Genomic DNA, 22,719 nt, shown 5'->3' with positions numbered 1-22,719 from the left:
ATACCTGTAAATATTAAGGACAATGTAATAATTATTGTTATAATTATTTCTTTGTATAACTTTATGCCTTTTAAATAAACTGAGAAAAGAAAGAAGATCAAGTACATGTTTATAGTATTTGTTACATGAACACACTTATTTACATTTTTTGGTTCTTTCTCTTTTTGCTCTGTATTTATCATCTGGTGTTATTTTCTTACAGTGTTACATCACTTCTCCCTCCAATCACCTTTGTGATGCTATTGTGAATATATCACATGTTGATATATGTTATATGCCAAATGATACAATTATATAAATTTTTTATACAGTTGTCTTTTAGATAAATTAAGAAAAGAAAAGAGGTGGAATATATATTTGTACATACTCTCTTTGCAATTATAACATTTAACTCATACCTTTTTTAGGGGGATTCAAATTACTGTCAGAGGTCAACTTTAGCCTAAAGAAATTTCTTTAGAATTTCTTGGAAAACAGTTCTGCTAGAAATGAAATCTCTCAATTTTTATTTAGTAATTTCATATTTCATCTTTTCTGAAAAGTAGTTTTGCTAGCAATAAAATTACTGGTTGGTAGATTTTTTTTTTCTTTCAGCACTTTTATTTATTTTTTTGTTTGTTTTTCTTTTTTTTATTATACTTTAAGTTTCAGGGTACATGTGCACAACGTGCAGGTTTGTTACATATGTATACATGTGCCATGTTGGTGTGCTGCACCCATTAACTCATCATTTAACATTAGGTGTATCTCCTAATGCTATCCCTCTCCATACCCCCACCCCATAACAGGCCCCAGTGTGTGATGTTCCCCTTCCTGTGTCCAAGTGTTCTCATTGTTCAATTCCCACCTATGAGTGAGAACATGTGGTGTTTGGCTTTTTGTCCTTGCGATAGTTTGCTGAGAATGATGGTTTCCAGCTTCATCCATGTCCCTACAAAGGACATGAGCTCATCCTTTTTTTATGGCTGCGTAGTATTCCATGGTGTATATGTGCCACATTTTCTTAATCCAGTCTATCATTGTTGGACATTTCAAGTCTTTGCTCTTGTGAATAGTGCTGCAATAAACATACATGTGCATGTGTCTTTATAGCAGCATGTTTTATAATCCTTTGGGTATACACCCAGTAATGGGATGGCTGGGTCAAATGGTATTTCTAGTTCTAGAACCCTGAGGAATCTCCACGCTGACTTCCACAATGGTTGAACTAGTTTACAGTCCCACCAACAGTGTAAAAGTGTTCCTATTTCTCCACATCCTCTCCAGCACCTGTTGTTTCCTGACTTTTTAATGATTGCCATTCTAACTGGTGTGAGATGGTATCTCATTGTGGTTTTGATTTGCATTTCTCTGATGGCCAGTGATGATGAGCATTTTTTCATGTGTCTGTTGGCTGCATAAATGTCTTCTTTTGAGAAGTGTCTGTTCATATCCTTCGCCCACTTTTTGATGGGGTTGTTTTTTTCTTGTAAATTTGTTTGAGTTCATTGTAAATTCTGGATATTAACCCTTTGTCAGATGGGTAGATTGTAAAAATTTTCTCCCATTCTGTAGGTTGCCTGTTCACTCTGATGGCAGTTTCCTTTGCTGTGCAGAAGCTCTTTAGTTTAATTAGATCCCTGTTGTCAATTTTGGCTTTTGTTGCCATTGCTTTTGGGGTTTTAGACATGAAGTCCTTGCCTATGCCTATGTCCTGAATGGTATTGCCTAGGTTTCCTTCTAGGGTTTTTACGGTTTTAGGTCTAACATTTAAGTCTTTAATCCATCTTGAATTAATTTTTGTATAAGGTGTAAGGAAGGGATTCATTTTCAGCTTTCTACATATGGCTAGCCAGTTTTCCCAGCACCATTTATTAAATAGGGAATCCTTTCCCCATTGCTTGTTATCTCAGGTTTGTCAAAGATCAGATAGTTGTAGATATGTGGCATTATTTCTGAGGGCTCTGTTCTGTTCCATTGGTCTATATCTCTGTTTTGGTACCAGTACCATGCTGTTTTGGTTACTGTAGCCTTGTAGTATAGCTGGAAGTCAGGTAGTGTGATGCCTCCAGCTTTGTTCTTTTGGCTTACGATTGACTTGGCAATGTGGGCTCTTTTTTGGTTCCATATGAACTTTAAAGTAGTTTTTTCCAATTCTGTGAAGAAAGTCATTGGTAGCTTGATGGGGATGGCATTGAATCTATAAATTACCTTAGGCAGTATGGCCATTTTCACAATATTGATTCTTCCTACCCATGAGCATGGAATATTCTTCCATTTGTTTGTATTCTCTTTTATTTCCTTGAGCAGTGGTTTGTAGTTCTCTTTGAAGAGGTCCTTCACGTCCCTTATAAGTTGGATTCCTAGGTATTTTATTCTCTTTGAAGCAATTGTGAATGGGAGTTCACTCATGATTTGGCTCTCTGTTTGTCTGTTATTGGTGTATAAGAATGCTTGTGATTTTTGCACATTGATTTTGTATCCTGAGACTTTGCTGAAGTTGCCTATCAGCTTAAGGAGATTTTGGACTGAGACAGTGGGGTTTTCTAGATATACAATGATGTCATCTGCAAACAGGGACAATTTGACTTCCTCTTTTCCTAATTGAATACCCTTTATTTTCTTCTCCTGCCTGATTGCCCTGACCAGAATTTCCAACACTATGTTGAATAGGAGTGATGAGAGAGGGCATCCCTGTCTTGTGCCAGTTTTCAAAGGGAATGCTTCCAGTTTTTGCCCATTTGGTATGATATTGGCTGTGGGTTTGTCATAGATAGCTCTTATTATTTTGAGACATGTCCCATCAATACCTAATTTATTGAGAGTTTTTAGCATGAAGGGTTTGAAGGGTTGTTGAATTATGTCAAAGGCCTTTTCTGCATCTATTGAGATAATCATGTGGTTTTTGTCATTGGTTCTGTTTATATGCTGGATTACATTTATTGATTTGCATATGTTGAACCAGCTTTGCATCCTAGGGATGAAGCCCACTTGATCATGGTGGATAAGCTTTTTGATGTGCTGCTGGATTCGGTTTGCCAGTATTTTATTGAGGATTTTTGCATCGATGTTCATCAGGGATATTGGTCTAAAATTCTCTTTTTTTTGTTGTGTCTCTGCCAGGCTTGAGTATCAGGATGATCTGGCCTCATAAAATGAGTTAGGGAGGATTCCCTCTTTTTCTATTGATTGGAATACTTTCAGAAGGAATCATAACAGCTCCTCCTTTTACCTCTGGTAGAATTTGGCTGTGAATCCTTCCGGTCCTGGACTTTTTTTGGTTGGTAAGCTATTAATTATTACCTCAATTTCAGAGCCTGTTATTGGTCTATTCAGAGATTCAACTTCTTCCTGGTTTAGTCTTGGGAGAGTGTATGTGTCGAGGAATTTATCCGTTTCTTCTAGATTTTCTAGTTTATTTGTGTTGAGGTGTTTATAGTATTCTCTGATGGTAGTTTCTATTTCTGTGGGATCAGTGGTGATATCCCCTTTATCATTTTTTATTGTGTCTATTTGATTTTTCTCTCTTTTCTTCTTTATTAGTCTATCAATTTTGTTGATCTTTTCAAAAAGCCAGCTCCTGGATTCATTGATTTTTTGAAGGGTTTTTTGGATGTCTATTTCCTTCAGTTCTGCTCTGATCTTAGTTATTTCTTGCCTTCTGCTAGCTTTTGAATGTGTTTGCTCTTGCTTCTCTAGTTCTTTTAATGGTGATGTTAGAGTGTCAATTTTAGATCTTGCCTGCTTTCTCTTGTGGGCATTTAGTGCTATAAATTTCCCTCTACACACTGCTTTGAATGTGTCCCAGAGATTCTGGTATGTTGTGTTTTTGTTCTCATTGTTTCAAAGAACATCTTTATTTCTGCCTTCATTTCGTTATGTACCCATTAGTCATTCAGGAGCAGGTTGTTCAGTTTCCATGTAGTTGAGTGGTTTTGAGTGAGTTTCTTAATCCTGAGTTCTAGTTTGATTAGACTGTGGTCTGAGAGACAGTTTGCTATAATTTCTGTGCTTTTACTTTAGCTGAGGAGTACTTTACTTCCAACCATGTGGTCAATTTTGGAATAGGTGTGGTGTGGTGCTGAAAAGAATGTATATTCTGTTGATTTGGGGTGGAGAGTTCTGTAGATGTCTATTAGGTCCACTTGGTGCAGAGCTGAGTTCAATTCCTGGATATCCTTGTTAACTTTGTCTCGTTGATCTGTCTAATGTTGACAGTGGGGTGTTAAAGTCTCGCATTATTATTGTGTGGGAGTCTAAGTCTCTTTGTAGGTCACTCAGGACTTGCTTTATGAATCTGGGTCCTCCTGTATTGGGTGCATATATATTTAGGATAGTTAGCTCTTCTTGTTGAATTGATCCCTTTACCATTATGTAATGGCGTTCTTTATCTCTTTTGATCTTTGTTGGTTTAAAGTCTGTTTTAACAGAGACTAGGATTGCAACCACTGCCTTTTTTTGCTTTCCATTTGCTTGGTAGATCTTCCTCCATCCCTTTATTTTGAGCCTATGTGTGTCTCTGCACATGAGATGGGTTTCCTGAATACAGCACACTGATGGGTCTTGACTCTTTATCCAGTTTGCTAGTCTGTGTCTTTTAATTAGAGCATTTAGCCCATTTACATTAAGGTTAATATTGTTATGTGTGAATTTGATCCTGTCATTATGATGTTAGCTGGTTATTTTGCTCATTAGTTGATGCAGTTTCTTCCTAGCCTTGATGGTCTTTACAATTTGGCATGTTTTTGCAGTGGCTGGTACCAGTTGTTCCTTTCCATGTTTAGTGCTTCCTTCAGGAGCTCTTTTAGGGCAGGCCTGGTGGTGACAAAATCTCTCAGCATTTGCTTGTCTGTAAAGGATTTTATTTCTCCTTCACTTATGAAGCTTAGTTTGGCTGGATATGAAATTCTGGGTTAAAAATTCTTTTCTTTAAGAATGTTGAATATTGGCCCCCACTCTCTCCTGGCTTGTAGAGTTTCTGCCAAGAGATCAGCTGTTAGTCTGATGGGCTTCCCTTTGTGGGTAACCTGACCTTTCTATCTGGCTGCCTTAACATTTTTTCCTTCATTTCAACTTTGGTGAATCTGACAATTATGTGTCTTGGAGTTGCTCTTCTCGAGGAGTATCTTTGTGGGTTTCTCTGTATTTCCTGAACTTGAATGTTGGCCTGCCTTGCTAGATTGGGGAAGTTCTCCTGGATAATATCCTGCAGAGTGTTTTCCAACTTGGTTCCATTCTCCCCGTCACTTTCAGGTACACCAATCAGACGTAGATTTGGTCTTTTCACATAGTCCCATATTTCTTGGAGGCTTTGTTCATTTTTTATTCTTTTTTCTCTAAACTTCTCTTCTCGCTTCATTTCATTCATTTGATCTTCCATCACTGATACCCTCTCTTCCAGTTGATCAAATTGGCTACTGAGGCTTGTGCATATGTCACGTAGTTCTCATGCCATGGTTTTCAGCTCCATCAGGTCCTTTAAGGACTTCTCTGCATTGGTTATTCTAGTTAGCCATTCGACTAATTTTTTTTTCAAGGTTTTTAACTTCTTTGCCATAGGTTTGAACTTCCTGCTTTAGCTCAGAGTAGTTTGATCGTCTGAAGCCTTCTTCTCTAAACTCGTCAAAGTCATTCTCCATCCAGCTTTGTTCTGTTGCTGGTGAGGAGCTGTGTTCCTTTGCAGGAGGAGAGGCACTCTGATTTTTAGAGTTTCTGGTTTTTCTGCTCTGTTTTTATTCCATCTTTGTGGTTTTATCTACCTTTGGTCTTTGATGATGGTGAAGCATAGATGGAGTTTTGGTGTGGATGTCCTTTCTGTTTGTTAGTTTTCCTTCTAACAGTCAGGACTCTCAGCTGCAGGTCTGTTGGAGTTTGCCGGAGGTCCACTCCAGACCCTGTTTGCCTGGGTATCAGCAGTGGAGGCTGCAGAACAGCGGATATTGGTGAACAGCAAATGTTGCTGCCTGATCGTTCCTCTGGAAGTTTTGTCTCAGAGGAGTACCTCTGTGAGGTGTCAAGTCTGCCCCTACTAGGGGGTGCCTCCCAGTTAGGCTACTCTGGGGTCAGGGACCCACTTCAGGAGGCAGTCTGTCCGTTCTCAGATCTCCAGCTGCGTGCTGGGAGAATCACTACTCTCTTCAAAGCTGTCAGACAGGGACATTTAAGTCTGCAGATGTTTCTGCTGCCTTTTGTTTGGCTATCCCCTGCCCCCAGAGGTGGAGTCTACAGAGGCAGGCAGGCCTCCTTGAGCTGCAGTGGGCTCCACCCAGTTTGAGCTTCCTGGCTGCTTTGTTTACCTACTCAGGCCTCGGCAATGGCAGGCACCCCTCCCCCAGCCTCGCTGCCGCCTTGCAGTTTGATCTCAGACTGCTGTGCTAGCAATGAGTGAGGCTCCATGGGTGTAGGATCCTCTGAGCCAGGCGCGGGATATAATCTCCTGGTGTGCCATTTGTTGGAAAAGTGCAGTATTAGGGTGGCAGTAACCCGGTTTTCCCGGTGCTGTGTGTCACCCCTTTCTTTGACTAGGAAAGGGAATTCCCTGACCCCTTGTGCTTCCTGGGTGAGGCGATGCCTCGCCCTGCTTCAGCTCATGCTTGGTGCGCTGCACCCACTGTCCTGCACCCACTTTCCGACACTCCCCAGTGAGATGAACCCCATACCTCCATTGTAAATGCAGAAATCACCCATCTTCTGCATTGTTCACACTGGGAGCTGTAGACTGGAGCTGTTCCTATTCGGCCATCTTGGCTCCACCGCTCTTTCAGCACTTTTAATATACAACACCACGGCCTTCTGGACTTCATAAGTTTCTAATGCTAAGTCAGATGTTAATCTCACTGGGGTTCTCTTCTATGGGATGAATTGTTTTTCTCTTGATGCACTGTACATTTTCTCTTTGTCTTTCAGCATTTTTACAATGATTAGTCTGGTCATGGATTGATTTGTATTTATTCTACTTAGATTTAATAGAACTCGGATGTATAGATTAATATTACCCAGTAAATATTTTTCAAAGTATTCAGTCAATTTTCTTCAAATATTTTTTCTTATTCTCTCTCTACTTGGAAGACTCTCCTTCTGGTATTCCTATTATATTAAGTTTGCTTACTTCTTCTTCTGACAGTTCAAATCTTTCCTTGATCCTGTAATGAATTTTCCCTTGCAGTTACTTTACCTTTCAATTCCAAATATTAATTTGGTTCTTTAAAAAGTTTAATTTACATCACAATGTTGACATCTATTTGATAAAAGGTTGTCATTTTACCTTCTTTTTCTTCTTTGAGAAATGTTTTAATTATTTGATGATATTATTATTATTATTTGACTACTTTGTAGTCATTGTCTGCTAAATCTAACATGTAGGACTCTCACAAGCAGTTTTCCTTGCCTTTTTCCTTGTGTTTGGGTTACAGAGTACTGTTTCTGTGCATGTCCTAAATTTTTTTGCTAAAATCTGGACAATTTAGATAACGTATTATAGCAAATCTGTATGTTGATTGACTCTTCCTTTTTGTGGGGCTTGTTTCTGTTTGCTTGTTGCTTGTTGGTGGTGGTGGTGGTGGGGTATGTGTGTGTTTGTGTATGTGTGTGATTTGATAGAAGTATTTTCCTAAAGTCTCTTTCCTCTACAGTATAAAGTCTCTTATGTTGCTCTTTGAGGGCATCTCCTTGGGTATGCAAACAGTCTCCCTTGGATGACAGTGGTTTTAGCAGGGCACGCTTTGAATGTCTCTTTCTATTATTTATTTGTTAAAATGTCTTCTTTTGGTATCACACCAATGGTCATAGAGAAGTGTGTCTAACACTGTAACCCCAGGACTAAATTCAGTTGTGTAATCTCTGAAAAATATAACTAAAAAACTTTATTGCAGCTGAGATGTTACAAACTTGACTGATATTTTTACCAAATAGAGTGAACTGCTAACCAATAAAATTACTATCTGTTATATTCATCTTCTTATCACATCCATAATCTAGCCCTTCTGCTTTTGAAAAGCTAATTTTACATTGCTAGTTGAAACTAGAGTTGAAATATTATAGAGGGGAATTCATAAAGACTTTTGCCCATGTAATAATTTATAGGCACTGTTCTCCTTAAAGATGCACACTTAGTTACACTCCAGAGAATATAAACTAACCAGAAATACTAAATGTGTAAAGTTTTTGTTCTTACCAGGGAGACTCTTTGATTGTGTCTTGAATTCATCCTTTAGTATATCTCTTCCAAATGCATCTGTCAATTGTTCTATATCAGGCCCTATAGTAATAAACAGGTATCAAAATGCTGTAAGGTAATCATTTATATACAAATGTGACAGTGTGAGTGCATGTGCATATATGTGTGTGTGTTACTAACTTAAAATATTTGTGGCTGGGCACGGTGGCTCACGCCTGTAATCCCAGCACTTTGGGAGGCCAAAGTGCAGGTGGATCATGAGGTCAAGAGATCAAGACCATCCTGGCCAACATGGTGAAACCCCGTCTCTACTAAAAATACAAAAATTAGCTGGGTGTGGTGGTGCGTGCCTGTAGTCCCAGCTACTCAGGAGGCTGAGGCAGAAGAATCACTCAAACCCAGGAGTTGGAGGTTGCAGTGAGCTGAGATCGTGCCACTGCACTCCAGCTGGGTGACACAGCGAGACTCTGTCGCAAAAAAAAAAATATAATTGTATTTATAGAGGAATTAAAATGAAATGTCTGGATTGGAAAATAACAAAAACCTTAAAAAGGAAAGGATGTTAACAATTATATAAGCCAGACTATATTCAGGCTTAGATATGTTTAATGAATTGAAATATCATATAGCCAGGGAAAGGCAAAACTGATGCACAACCTGTTGCTGCATAATTTCTTAACCAGTAATTATTCTATACAATGCTATTTCTTATGCAAATTGAAATAATCCTAGGGACATTATGATGATAATGTATCTTTCAAGTTTACCTAAAAACATACTCAACCTGTAGGTATGTACTATGTGAGATGGAACATTTTTTTCCATAGGTCAAGCTGCAAACCATGGCCTCATTAGTCACAGAAACTTATCATGAGACAGAAATTATTTGACTCATTGAGGAATATTTCTTTCCCCTTTTTACATTATGTAATTGTAAATTCTTTAGATATTGGTTATAAAAAAAATTACAAGATATTTGTCAAACTGAGAAAAACTGCCCTCTGAGGTCCCTTGAACATGAATCAAGGAGGTAATGGTCAGATTTGCAGCACTACCAGAATTGTTATTGGATCCGTTTCCATTTAAGTTTTTATGTGGTTTGATATTTTCCTGGAATTAGAAACTACTAAGTTCAATAAGATAAAAATGTATAAAAATTATTAAAAAGAAATTCATATTGAAAAGGGGATAATGAGGATTGGTGACATAAGGTCAACACTGGGCTTAAGAGTCTGTGAGTAGAATTGGCTCTAGCAGAGTATATAACTATGGTTGGACACTTGTCATAATCCTTCCATTGTATTGTAGAGTGGTTTGTTGTTGTTGTTGTTGCTGTTTTGGAAAAATTGGTGAATACATGAATAGTGTAAATGGTTGCATTATAACACCAGCTGCTCAAATATGCCACAACTGCATTCTATACTGAGCACTACCTCACTACCAAAGTAAAAAGTGATCCATAAGATTGAGCAGAACAAGTTTTCAGTAATTAACAATATAAGAGATATAGCAACTCAAAACTGGAAACATCAGCAGATATATTTTAGCTTCCTTTGTTCTTTCTTCAACTGATATATCAAAGAAGGACGAGTTCACTTGAAATGAGCCGGCAAATGATCCTTACACAATCAGGGAAAAAATGAGACCATCTGAGGAAATATTGGGTTAAATACTAGAAATTTAAAAGGTATGTGCTGGAGACACTTATAATTTAGTAAGAGTTACAATTTTTCTCCTTCACAATATCCTCCCTTTGCTTTAAATCTTTTAAAAATGTTTTTCTGCTTGAAGTTCACTGAGTATTTTAAGTAAACTATCTAAAATCTTAAATTCTATGGATTTTAATACATTCAGTAATGTCTGTCACCATCATCACAGTCAAGTTTAAAAAGTACTTTAAATTTATACTAAATTCCAGTGAAATATAGAAAAGTTACTCTTATATAGCTGTATTCCATTCCCCATTTTTGTGCTATTGTTATACATAGCACATTTGTAAATAATAAAAACATGGTTATAGTGTTGTTATAATTATTTCTTTATATAATTTTACGCTTTTTTAAAAAGCTGAGGCAAGAAAGAAATATATATTTCCAATGTGTATTATATTAACCTTCTTATTTATAATTTCTGGTTCTATTAATTTGTTCCTGTGGTTTCAGATTATCATATCTTGTCATTTTCTTTTTTTGTTAATACATAATATTTGTGCCTATTTATGGGGTACATGTGATATTTGGTTATATGTATAGTGTGCATAAAAATCAAGTCAGATTATTTAGAATATCTACCACCTCAGCGATTTGTCATCATTCAGTATGATGTTAGCTGTGGGTCTGTCATATATGGACTTTATTAGTTTGAGGTACATTCTTTTATGCCTAAGTTGTTGAGAGTTTTATCATGAAGGAATGTTGAATTTTATCAAATGTTCTTTCTGCATCTACTAAGATGATTATATGGTTTTGTCCTTCTTTCTGTTGATGTATCTTGTTTATTGATTTGCATATGTTAAATCACCCTTACATCCGTGGGATAGATCCAACTTGATCACAGTGCATTATCTTCCTGATATGTTGTTGAATTTGGTTTGCTAGCATTTTGTTGGGGATTTTTATATTTATGTTCATCAGAGATAACGACTTGTGCTTTTATTTTTTTATGTCCTTGTCTGGTTTTGGTATCAGAGTAAATGCTGGCCTTGTAGACTGAGTTACAGAGAATTCCACCCTCTTCAATTTTTTGGAATAGTTTGAGGGGAATTGTTGTTAGTTCTTTAAAGGTTTGGAAAAAATTGGCAGTGAGGCCATCTAGTTATGTGTTGGGAACATTTCTAGACCTCTCTCTAGCTATTCTGAAATACAAAATACATTGTTATTAACTATAATCAATCTCCTCTGCTACTGAACTTTAGAACTTATTCTTTTTATCTAACAGCATGTTTGTAGTACCCATTAACCAGATTTTCTATTTCTTCTTAATTCAATCTTGGTAGGCTATATGTGTCCAGAAATCTATCAATTTCCTCTAGATTTTCCAGTTTATCAGCATGTAGTTGTTCACAATATTTTCTGATGATCTTTTGTAATTCTGTGGTATTAGTTCTATCTCCTTTTTCATTTCTGATTTTGTTAATTTGTATCTTCTACCTTTTTTTAAGTTAGTCTACCTAGTGGTTTATTAATTTCATCTTTTTAAAACATCAAGTTTTGATTTGGTTGATCCTTTGCTTAAGTATCTATTTCACTTAGTTCTGCTCTGATCCTTATTGCTTTTCTTCTATTAATTTTTGTTGTGATTGGTTTGTTTTTGCTTTTCTAGTCTCTTGAGGTGCATTGTTAATTTATTTGAAATCTTTCCACTCTTTGATGGAGGTGTTTATTGCTATAAACTTCCATTTTTAGCATTGCTTTTGTTATATCCCATAGGTTTTGATATGTTGCATTTTCATTTTCATTTATTTCAAGCATTTTTTTATTTCCTTTTTAATCTCTTCATTGATTCAGTGATCATTCATGAGCACTTTGCTTAATTTCCATGTGTTTGCACAGTTCCCAAAGTTCCTCTAGTTTTTGATTTCTAGTTTTAATCTGTCATGGTCTGAAAAGATACTTGATATGATTTTGATTTTTAAAAATTTGTTAAGACATCTTTTGTGGCCTAACATATGGTCTAACCTGGAGAATGTTCCATGTGCTGACGAGAAGAATGTGTGTTCTGCAGTTATTGAAGAAAATACTTTGTAATTATCTGTTAGGGCCATTTGGTTTAAACTGATGTTTAAACTCAATGTTTCTTCGTTGATTTTCTGTCTAGACGATCTGTCTAATGCTGAGAATGAGGTGTTGAAGTCTCTAGCTATTATTTTATTGGACTCTCTCTGTCCCTTTAGATTTAATATTTGCTTTATATATCTGGATGCTTCAATGTTGGGTGAATATAAGTTTAAAATTGGTATATCCTTTTTCTGAATTGATACTTTTATCATTATATAATAATTATACTTGTCTCTTTTTATTGTTTTTGACTTAAAGTCTGTTTTATCTGAAATAAGTACAGCTACTCCTGCTCACTTTTGGTTTCTGTTTGCATGGAATATTTTTTTCATTCCTTCACTACCAGTCTATATGTTTCTTTACAGGTGAAGTAAGTTTCTTATAGGCAGTATATAGTTTGGTCATGTTTTTAAAATCCATTCAGCCATTTTCTGTTTACATTCAAGAATAATATTGATATGTGAGGACTTATTCCTATTGTTTTCTTATTTTCTGGTTGTTTTCTTTATCCTTTGTTCCTTCTCTCCCTTGTGTTGTTTATCATTGTGGTTTGGTGATTTTCTGTCATAGTAACATTTGAGTTCTTTTTCTTCCTCATTTGTGTGTTTGCACATCCATGGTGTATATGTGCCACATTTTCTTAATCCACTCTATCACTGATAGACATTTGAGTTCGTTCCCAGTTTTTGCTATTGTGAATAGTGCACAGTAAACATACATGTGCATGTGTCTTTATAGTAGCATGATTTATAATCCTTTGGGTATATACCAAGTAATGGGATGGCTGGGTCAAATGGTATTTCAAGTTCTAGATCCCTGAGGAATCGCCACACTGACTTCCACAATGGTTGAACTAGTTTACAGTCCCACCAACAGTATAAAAGTGTTCGTATTTCTCCACATCCTCTCCAACATCTGTTGTTTTCTGACTTTTTAATGATTGCCATTCTAACTGGTGTGAGATGGTATCTCACTGTGGTTTTGATTTGCATTTCTCTGATGACCAGTGATGATGAGCATTTTTTCATGTGTCTGTTGGCTGCATAAATGTCTTCTTTTGAGAAGTGTCTGTTCATATCCTTTGCCTACTTTTTGATGGGGTTGTTTCATTTTTTTCTTGTAAATTTGTTTAAGTTCTTTGTAGATTCTGGATATTAGCCCTTTGTCAGATGGATAGATTGCAAAAATTTTCTCGCATTGAATGTATTTTTTATTTTATTAATTGAATTCAATTATGGGATTTCTGTTTGGTTCTTTTCTTAATGATATCTACCTCTTTAATAAATTTCTCATTCGTCTCAAAATTATTTTTCTGATTTCTTTGTATTGTTTATCTGTGTTTTCTTCTACCTCATTGAGCTTCTTTAATATCATTATTTTCAATTCTGTTTCAGGCATTTCATTAATTTCTTTTTCACTGAAATCTGTTGCTGAAGAATTATTGTGTTCTTTTGAGGTGTCACATTTCCTCGCTTTTTCATGTTTCTTGTGTACTTATGTGTCTGTCATCTCATGTAACAGCCACTTCTCTCAATTTGTGGATTGGCTTTCATAGAGCAAAACTTTTTCCTGAAGATGCTATCTATGACATTGGTTGGATAGGGCACTTTTCAAATTAAAAAAAATTTTTGGTAGAGACAGTGTCTCACTGGTCTTGAACCAAGGCTGGCCTCAAATGTCTGATCTCAAGTGATCCTGCTACCTTCACCTCCCAAAGTGCTGGGGTATAGGCATGAGTCACCATGCCTACCCTGGGTTGGACATTTTAGCTTTGATTCTGGGTGTATGCAGTGGTATACAGCCTCTGTATAATTTTTTTTTCAGCTATAAACAGTGTCAGTGATGTCTGTCATTTCCTCAATGACTTAGGCTGTAGTTGCTAGTGGATGCTGCTGTGAGGCTTTGCTGGGGACAGGGACCCCAGGTGAATCAGTCCTTGGCCTCATTAGTGATAGTAATGGCTGAGCATGCCTATCCTTGGGCCCCTAGGTGATATATGTGAGCATCAGGATTAGTGAGTCCAGGCAGGCTAATCCTTGGGCCTTTAGGTGGCTTGCTTGAGTGCTGGCCATGGTGCCAGCCGGTAGGTGGGTCCTTGAGCCCCTAGACAGTGTACATGATGTGGGCAATAAAAGTCACAGTGGTGAAACAACCCACAGGCTCCCAAGTAGCATGCACTGGTGTTAGTAGTGGCTATAACTGGCTAGCTGAGTTCATCCTCCAGGACCCAGGAAGAGTGCACAGATGCCTGTGGTGGTAAATGGGGCAGGATGAGCCCCTGGCATTTGGGTGTCATGCTTTGGTGCTGGTGGCAGGTTTCTGGGCCTATTGTGAGGTCCCCTGGTGATCAGGGCAACTGATGGGGCAAGGTAATCCCCTGGCCCTGGGAGGCATTTTTGGGCACTGAAACATGGTTCTAGGCTGAGAGGGCTGGTTCTCAGATCCCCCAATGGTATGCATGGGCACATGCTTTGGCAGGCAGGGTGGGGAAATCCCCGGGACCCCAAGTGGTGTGCCTGGGTGGCATTAACAGCAATGGCAGTTGTCAGGGAGAGCCTGTCCTCAGGGTGCATCCAACTGTGTGGTGGTTCTGCCGCTGGGTAGGATTGAGTTGCTCTCAGTGGCAGTGGCCCCAGGAAAGTGGCTCTCAGGCTCTGGTAAGCACGTGATTTAGCCTCTGGTGGTGGTGACAGATGATGAGAGCTTGTTCTCAGGGCATGTGCCAAGTGCACAATAGCCCTTCTGCTAATGGGGGCAAGGTTTTAGCAATGGCAATGGACTCAGGCATTCTGGGTTTTGGGTACTGCATACTTCAGCTCTGTTTGTCCCAGGGGCAGCCTCTCCAGTGTGCTGTACCACCCATTCTCCGGCATGTTGAACACTTGAATGCTAGGGATCCTGCCACACTGTTGGGCCCAACTAGGATTGCACTTCTGCAGCCCACTGCATAGATGCAGGGGGATGTCAGTGGGGCTCTAGGATGTAGGGATGTTGGCCCACACCAACCTGGCCAACATGGAAAAACCCCATCACTACTAAAAATACAAAAATTAGCTGGGTGTGGTGGTGCATGCCTGTAGTCCCAGCTACTTGGGAGGCTAAGGCAGAAGAATCACTTGAACCCAGGAGGCGAAGGAAAAAAGGCACTATGCTGCATCTGCTTGGTTTTCATGGTGTGTGTGTGTGACTCAGCATGAGCTCCCGCTCTAGAGAAATGCCACTGGTCAGGGCCTCTAAGGGTGGTTCTCCCATGGCTAGGAATGCAGGAATCTATGGTGGGAATGTTGACTTCTAGGGACCTCTCACCCTTTTCCCACACTGGGGAGGCTCTCTGGACTTTATCGATCCTAGTTAGGTCAGCTGCCTCCTTTCCCTTTCCTTCTATGCCTCAGGTGTTTCCTGTTAATTCTCTGCTGAATTCTAGTGTTCCTGATTAGATGATCTATTTGAAATATGATTATCAATTCCCAAATTTGTTTTTTTGTATGTGTTAAGAAGAGTGCCAGATATCTTTAAGACAGCCATCTTGGAGCCCCCTCTCTTGTCATTTTTTTTTTAACTTCAATACATCATTTCTCTCAACCATCACCTGTGTGCTAACGTTCTGGAATATACTACATGTCTATATTTTAAAGTCCCAACAATCAAATTCTGTAAATATTTTTTATATAAATTGCATTTTATATCAATTAAGAGTTAAAATTAAGAGTAGAAAGAAGTGAAGTATGCATTTATATGGGCTTTCAGAGTTATAGAATTCCTTTAACCTATGTTCATTTTATGGGTTCAAGTTAGTGTCAGAGGTCAATGGTTTCAACCCGAAGAACTCTATATTTCTTGGAAAGCAGTTCTGATAAGAATAAATTTTCTAATTTAAAAAAGTCTATTTAGAAATTATCTTCATTTCACCTTCATGTTCAATAAATAGTTTTGCTGGATATAAGATTTTTGGTTAACAGTCCTTCATTTCGTTTTTTGAATGTGCTGTCCCAATGCCTTCTGGCCCTTATAGTTCCTAATGATAAGTAGTCAGCTTTTAATCTTAGTGGGGTTCTCTTTTACATCATGCATTGTTTTTCTCTTGCTGCTTTTAAGCTTTTCTCTTTGTCGTTCAACATTGTTACTATGAGTGTGATTATAGATTCCCTTCTGTTTATTCTACTTAGAATTAATTGAGCTTGGACGTGTAGACTCATTTATCATTAGGTATTTTTCAAAAAGTTTTCATCCATATTTTTTCTGCTCCTTTCTCTCTCTGTTTTCTTTTTAGTGTTCCTAATACTTTAAGTTTTTTAATTCTTTCTTTGGACAGTTCAAATGTACTTGAACCCCTCTAGTAAATTTTTACTTCCAATTTTTGTACTTTTTAACACTGTAATTTCCATGTGGCCCTTTGCAAAATATTTTTTATCTCTTTGTAGATATTTTCTATTTGATGAAACATTGTCATAATACCTTCCTTTTCTTGTTAAAGAATGGTTTCCTTTAGTTCTTTCAATATATTTATACTAACTGCTTTGTAGTCATTGTCTGCTAAGTCTAACAGCTAGGATTCTCATAAGCTGTTTTTTTGCTGACTTTTCTTCTGTGCATGGGTCATACTTTCTTCCTTATTAGAATAACTCATACTTTTATGCTGAAAACTGGACATTTTAGACATATAATGTAGCAACTCTTAATTTTGATTCTTCTCTTCTTCCTGGGTATGTTATTATTGTTTGCTTATTTATTTGTTCAGTGATTTGGCTTGATTATTTTACCAAAGCTTCTTTCCCCTGTGATATGGTTTGTATGTTTTTCCTGTCCAAATCTCATGTTGAAATGTAATCCCCATTGTTGGAGGTGGGACGTGTTTGTGTCACAAGGGCAGATCCTTCTCCACGGAATGGTGCTGTTCTCACAATAGTATATGAGTTCTTGTGAGATCCAGTTGTTCAAAAGTATGTAGCACCTTCCCCCTTCTTTCTCTTGCTCCTGCTCTTGTCATGTAATGTGCCTGTTCTGCTTTACTTTCTGCCATGAGTAAAAGCGCCCTGAGGCCTCCCCAGAAGCCAAGTAGATGCTGGCACTATGCTTGTACAGCCTATTTTCTTTATAAATTACCCAGTCTCAGGTATTCCTTTATAGCAATGCAAGAATGGCTCAATACATCCTGCAATGTGAAGCCTCTAATGCTGTTCCTACAATAAAACAGCTTTGGGCATGTAACAACCACCTCTGGATGACAGTAGTTTTAGAGGGTCCCTCTTTGAGTATGTCTTTTACTTATTTCTCTATTAACCTGTCTGCCTTCCTTTGTATCACACCAGAGATCAAAGGGTGTTTTGCCTAACACTGCTACTCTTGTACCAAAGGCAGTAGTATAATATCTGAACTATATTACACAACTGAAGAATTCTGCCATACTTGAGAGATTATTACTATGCCTGACATTTTAAAGTATAGAGGGAATTTGTAAGAATAAAATAACTGTCTTTTTCCTTTACTTATTGCACTCATCAGATAGCCTTTCTACTTTTGCAAATTTAAAGTAACTTTCTATGTAAACTCTAAATAGAAAGGGACTAAAATAATTTTGAACATACTTGTCCCAAGTATATTCTAAGCTCACTATACTAAATTATTTTATGGATTACTTTCTAAATGGATGAATCCTAAAAGTAATAATATCTAGCTAGCTTTACATTTCTGGTAAATATGTTCTAGAGTACAACCAAATATGGGAGGGTATTCATGAGAACCTGTGCCCATGTCATAATAACAAATGGGCACTACTGCTATTAAGGATACACACTTAAACTTTGAAGGAGAAAAATAAATTAGAAATATTAGACTTAAAAATATTTTCTTACCAGGGAAACTCTTTGACTGTGTCTTGAATTCATCATTTAATAAGCGTCTTCCCAAAGCACCTCTCAAGCTTTCTATATCAGTCTCTATAGAAATAAATAGATTTAAAAATACTTTGCAAGGTAATCCTTACATAGGAATGTGAGGGGGGTGTGTGTGTGTGTGTATTAAATTAATCAGCCTTTGTTATTAATGAATAATAGTTATAGTGAAATGTCTGAATTGCCAAATCACTAAACATTAGGAGTGGAAGGTCTGGTAGCAATCATATAAGCCTTAGTGTATTGAGGCATAGAAATGTTTAGTGATTTGACCAAGACCACATATCGAGGTGATAACAAAGTTGTTGCACAACCTGATGCCTCACAATACTTTTAACAGTGCTTATCTCTAATGCGAAATTAAAATATCCTACAGAATTTATGACAATAACATGACTTTGAAGTTTATACTGAATCACATTCATACCATATGGATATACCTGGTAAGATGAAACATACCTTTTTTTTCACCTAGCAACTTGAAAACAATGATCTTCATAATCACAGGAAATTATTATAGTGCAGAAATACTTTGACTCATCTAGAAATATTTTAATGTGATTTTTAGCTTAACTTTAAACCAAGTAAGCACCAGTGATGGAAAATAATAAGATATCCTGTAGATTGAGGAAAACATGCGCTCTTAGATCCCTTTACCATGTGGACCTCGTAGCTTAGGATATGATTAAATTTGCAGAAATACAAGAAGTAAAATTGGGTACTTTTCCACTGGGGTTTTTACACAATTTGACTTTTTTGTTGGATTTAGTAGTCTAACCATGTTTAATAACAGGAAAAATACCTGAAATTTATTAAGGAGGAATTTATGTTAGAAAGGGGTGATTAGGATTGATGAACTAAAGTCAACTACTGGGACTAAAGTTTTGTCGGTGAAATCTAGTTCCAGCAGCACATGTGCCTACTAGAAACCTGTAAACACTGGAAACTAAAACCAGTTGTTACCTAGACATAATAGATGGATGTCTTTTTATTTTTTGAGAAATAGTTAAATTCATGAATAAATGTTAAAATACCTGAAAGTTATTAGTGGGAAATTTATATTAGAAAGTAGTGATTAGGAGTGTATATCATACTATATAATTTACCCATTTAAAGTGTTCAATTAAATGGTAGTTTCAATGGTAGGAGGTGACAAACATCCAAACCATATCAAAAATATACTGGAAGAGGGACACACAAATGAAAAGAAGAATATAAAAAGCCACCAATTACAAAGCTAAGAAATAACATAAAAAATATACAAAACAATAAGAAGACAACAAAATGACAAGAACAAGTTCTTATCTATGAATAACAATCTTGAATGTAAGTGGTTTAAATTCCTGACTTAAAAGATATAGACAGACTGAATTGATAACAAAAAACCAAGAAACAACTATGTGATGCCTACAAGAAATTCATTTTACCTGTAAAGACACACATAGACTGACAGTGAATGAATCGAAAAAGATTATGCACACAAATGGAAACTAAGAGTTCAGAAATAGCTATACTTACAATAGACAAATAGACTTTAAATTTTAAAAAGGAGACAAAAATTAGTATATAATGATATAGAAATCAATCCAGAGAGAGGATATAACAATTACAAATATATAAAAAGCTAACCCTAGAGAACCCAGTTCTAAACAGGAATTATTATTAGAGCTAAGGAGAGAAACAGTCCCCAATACAATAATAGTTGGAAACTTCAACATCCCACTATCAGCACTGGATATCATCTAGACAGAAAATCAACAAAGAAACATTAAACTTAAACTGCACTATATATCAAATGGACCTAACAGACATTTACAGAACATTTCCTCCAACACCTACTGAATACACATTCTCATCACTTTGCCTTTTGGCTAAGATCAAGTGCAGAATACACATTCTTCTCATTGGCACATGGAAGATCACATATCAGGCCACAAACAAGTCTAAACAAATATTAAAAAGTCAAAATCATATCAGTTATCTTCTCAAATTATGATGAAATAAAACAAGGTATCAATGTGATTGAATTGAAGGATGCAAAGTATTGTTACTGGGTGTGACTGTGAGGGTGTTGCCAAAGGAAATTAACATTTGAATCAGTGGACTAGGAGAGGCAGATCCACTCTTAATCCGGGTGGGCACCACCTAATCAGCTGCCAGTACGGCCAGAATAAAAGCAGGCAGAAGAATGTGAAAGACTAAACTGGCTTAGTCTCCCAGCCTACATCTTTCACCTGTGCTGGATGCTTCCTGCCCTTGAATATCAGACTCAAAGTTCTTCAGCTTTTGGACTCTTGGACCTACACCAGTGGTTTTCCAGGGGCTCTCAGGCCTTCTGCTGCACTGTCAGCTTCCCTACTTTTGAGGTTTTGGAAACAGGACTGGCTTCCTTGCTCCTCAGCTTGTAGATGGCCTACTGAGGAACCTCACCTTTTGATCGTGTGAGTCAATACTCCTTAATAAACTCCCTTTTGTCTATACATCTATCCTCTTAGTCCAGCCCTCTAGAGAACCCTAATACAGATTTTGGCACTGGGAGTGGTTCTAGTGGAACAGAATTTTAAGGATGGAGTATTTAGTTGTCTTTGGTGTTTCTGGAGTTGCCTGCTTAATATGATTAGACCCAAAAATGCTAAGGATTCTACTTTTAATTGTATGGAGAACACTGATAGTTCTTGGTGTGAACTGTTTAGAGAGTTATGCAAAATAAATGCATTTGATACTCCTGATTCACTGCTCAAGAGACGCAAGGAGTTTAGTAACTGTATACATAATACCTTTGACCATATGTGAAGAACTACGGAATGTAATGAAGTTGGTTGGTTGCTCCTAAGTTCACTAGACAATGTGATAAAAGAAAATGAAGTCAGGGATTCTATCTCCTGGCTCTAGAAGCACATACTAAGCCTCAAATCTTCTAAGATTGCCCTAAGTGAGAGTCTTATCTCCTGTAGAAAAAAAGCTGAAATTGTGGAAAATCAGACACAAGCTCTTATCCTGTAAGTGGCTGACCTGCAACAAAAGATGCATGCACAGCCTCACCAGGTATCTACTATTAAAGTGAGGACACTGATTGGAAAAGAATGGGACCATGCAACTTAAAATGGGGACATGTGGGAGGACCGTGATGAGGCTGGAGACACTGAGCTCCTAAATTCTGATGAGACTTTTTGGGAGGAGGAAACAGCCTCCCCACTCCAAGTGGTGGCAACATCCCCTCCCCAATCTATGACCCATGCTGCCATCAGCCCTTCCACATTTGCTGAGGAGATTAACCCTGCACTGCCTGAGGTAACAACAATGATGGCCTCCCTTGGGGCAGGTGCCAGGCAAGACAATGCTGATTTTCCTCGGGACCCACTCCCAACACCCCTGTTTGCTTCTAGACCTATAATTAGGCTAAAGTCCTGGGAGACCCCTAGAGTTGAGGTTCAAAGTGTAACCCACATGGAGGTGCACTACACTCCAAAAGAACTGCTTGAGTTTTCTAATTTATTTAAGCAGAAATCTGGAGCACATGCATGAGAATGAATATTAAGGGTGTAGGATAATGGTGGAAGGAACACAAAGTTGGAACAGGCTTAATTTATTGATTTAGGCCCACTAAGCAGGGATTCTGCATTTAATGTTGCAGCTTGGGGAGTTAAAAAAGATTCTAATAGTTTATTTGCTTTGTTAGCTGAAATATGGATTAAAAGATGGCCCACTGTGAGCGAGCTGGAAATGCCTGATCTCTCTTAGTTTAATGTAGAGGAAAAGATGCAAAGGCTTAGGAGATCAGGATGCTAGAGTGGATGAGTCACTTTAGACCTACTCATCCCAGCTGGGAGGGTCCAGAAGACACAATCTTGACCAATACTTCGTGAAATAGATTTGTGCGGGCAGCACCTGCATCCTTGAAGAGCTCTGTGATTGCTCTCCTCTATATGCCAGATCTTACAGTGGGAACCACAGTCACTCAGCTATAAAATTTAAATGCAATGGGAATAATTGGATCCCAAGATGGCAGGGGCCAAGCGGTGGCACTCAACCTTCAAAGGCAAGGTGGGCATAGTTACTGCAATGGACAGCAGAGGCAAAGTAGCAATCAGAATAGTCTGACTCATGTAGAGCTCTGGCATTGGCTAATTAATCACGGTGTTTCTAGAAGCGAAATTGCTAGGAAGCCCACTGCATTTTTACTTAATTTATATAAGCAGAAAAATTCCATGTCAATTGGACAAAAGACTGATTCGAATTATAAAAACAGAATCATGGACCCTCAACCAATTTCCAGACTTGAATCAGTTTACAGTTTGTAAACTGGAACCAGTTTACTTGAAGGAAAGGCTGGGTCCCCTTGAGGAAGGATCCCACTACACTACCAACAGTTTATGCTGTTAATCTTTCTTCCGTCTTTCCCCAAGGAGACCTCCAGCCTTTTACTAGGGTAACTGTGCATAGTGGAAAGGGAAATAATCAGACCTTTCAGGGACTACTGGTCACTGGCTCTGAGCTGACATTGATTCCGGGGGACTCAAAATGTTATTGTGATCCTTCGGTTAAGGTAGGGGCTTATGGAGGTCAGGTAATTAATGGAGTTTTAGCTCAGATCCAACATAGAGTGGCTCCAGTGGGTCCTTGGACTCACCCTGTGGTCATTTCCCCAGTGCCAGAATGCATAATTGGGACAGATATACTTAGCAGCTGGCAGAACCTCCACATTGGCTCCCTGACTGGTAAAGTGAGGGCAGTTATGGTAGGAAAGGCCAAATGGAAGCCATTAGAACTGCCTCTACCTAGAAAAATCATAAATCAAAATAATATCACATCCTTAGAAAAATTGCAGAGATTAGTACCACCATCAAGGTCTTGCAGGGTGGTGATTCCCACCACATCCCCGTTCAACTCTCCCATT

At 37.8% G+C, this 22,719-nt stretch overlaps 1 protein-coding gene across 49 annotated transcripts in view; it reads right to left on the bottom strand.

Moving 5' to 3' along the window:
- The window catches only part of CCDC7 (coiled-coil domain containing 7), a 425,173-nt gene that overhangs the window by 62,954 nt on the left and 339,500 nt on the right, over positions 1–22,719 (bottom strand). For 42 of the 49 annotated variants that reach the window (XM_054522140.1, XM_054522141.1, XM_054522147.1 and 39 more), the window contains 2 exons: positions 17,784–17,867; positions 8,153–8,236 (listed from right to left, as the gene is read on the bottom strand). In XM_054522140.1, the coding sequence (XP_054378115.1) occupies positions 8,153–8,236; positions 17,784–17,867 (168 nt within the window). The remainder of the gene's footprint in view (positions 1–8,152; positions 8,237–17,783; positions 17,868–22,719) is intronic. The other 7 variants (XM_054522144.1, XM_054522157.1, XM_054522160.1 and 4 more) reach the window with 2 other exon arrangements.

The sequence above is a fragment of the Pongo abelii genome, chromosome 8 (assembly GCF_028885655.2).
Source record: "Pongo abelii isolate AG06213 chromosome 8, NHGRI_mPonAbe1-v2.0_pri, whole genome shotgun sequence".
NCBI classification, from domain to species: domain Eukaryota; kingdom Metazoa; phylum Chordata; class Mammalia; order Primates; family Hominidae; genus Pongo; species Pongo abelii.
Note: the sequence above shows the minus strand (reverse complement) of the source record. Positions and strands in the feature narration are given on the sequence as shown.